This window comes from Fukomys damarensis, unplaced genomic scaffold (assembly GCF_012274545.1).
Source record: "Fukomys damarensis isolate Sample0158 unplaced genomic scaffold, DMR_v1.0_HiC HiC_scaffold_19, whole genome shotgun sequence".
Taxonomy (NCBI): Eukaryota; Metazoa; Chordata; class Mammalia; order Rodentia; family Bathyergidae; genus Fukomys; species Fukomys damarensis.
The window spans coordinates 64,928,435-64,929,107 of record NW_022900931.1 but is presented as its reverse complement, the minus strand read 5'-3'; the positions used below and the strand labels follow the sequence as shown (position 1 = coordinate 64,929,107).

The window sequence follows — 673 nt, the reverse complement described above, 5'->3', positions numbered from 1 at the left end:
TCTCCCAGGCTCCCCCCCCCATCAGGCCAGGGCCCTCCCTCCCGGCCCCTCAGGCCTCTGTCTCTGCTCCAACTCCCCTGCTTCATCTGCCCCTGCCCCTGCCCCAGCTCTCCTCTCCCCGCCGTATGTCCCCCACTACTGTCTGCACCAACTTCTTTTTTTTTTCACCAGGGATTGAACTCAGGACCTTGCGTTTTTGAGGCAGGCACAATGCCACTGAGCTAAATCCCCCAACTTCTTTTTTTGTTGTTGTTGTTCTTTTTTGTTTTTGAGTCTAAGTCTCTCTATATAGTTCAGGCTGGCCTTGAACTCACTATGTATCCCAGTCTGGCCTCGAATTCAAGGCGATCCTCCTGCCTCAGCCTCCCAGAGTGCTGGGATGACAGGTGTGCGCCACCACGCCCAGCTGCACCCAACTTCTGTTTTCTCCACCATTGTCCACCTCCCATCTCTGTCCACCTCTGTCCGCCTCCCTCACCTGGCTCTCCTCCCACCTCCCTTCTCAGCCCCGCCCATCACGAAGTCGCGCCCCCTGCGGTCCCCCAGGTGTACGCACCTTTAGCCTCCAGGCTGGCGCCAGCACTGTCATCGCGGCCCGGGGCCCCTCATGCCTGTGGCCGGGTCTTGGAGGGGACCGGAGAGCTGCTCTCGGACAGGCGCCCCGCGGCCCCCT

The 673-nt window shown here is 60.6% G+C and overlaps 1 protein-coding gene across 2 annotated transcripts in view; it reads right to left on the bottom strand.

The window, feature by feature from the left end:
* Window positions 1–673, bottom strand: part of Flt3lg (fms related receptor tyrosine kinase 3 ligand) — a 4,857-nt gene that overhangs the window by 3,923 nt on the left and 261 nt on the right. For both annotated transcript variants that reach the window (XM_019210109.2, XM_010640722.2), the window contains exon 2: window positions 557–623. In XM_019210109.2, the coding sequence (XP_019065654.1) occupies window positions 557–589 (33 nt within the window). In that variant the 5' untranslated portion in view covers window positions 590–623. The remainder of the gene's footprint in view (window positions 1–556; window positions 624–673) is intronic.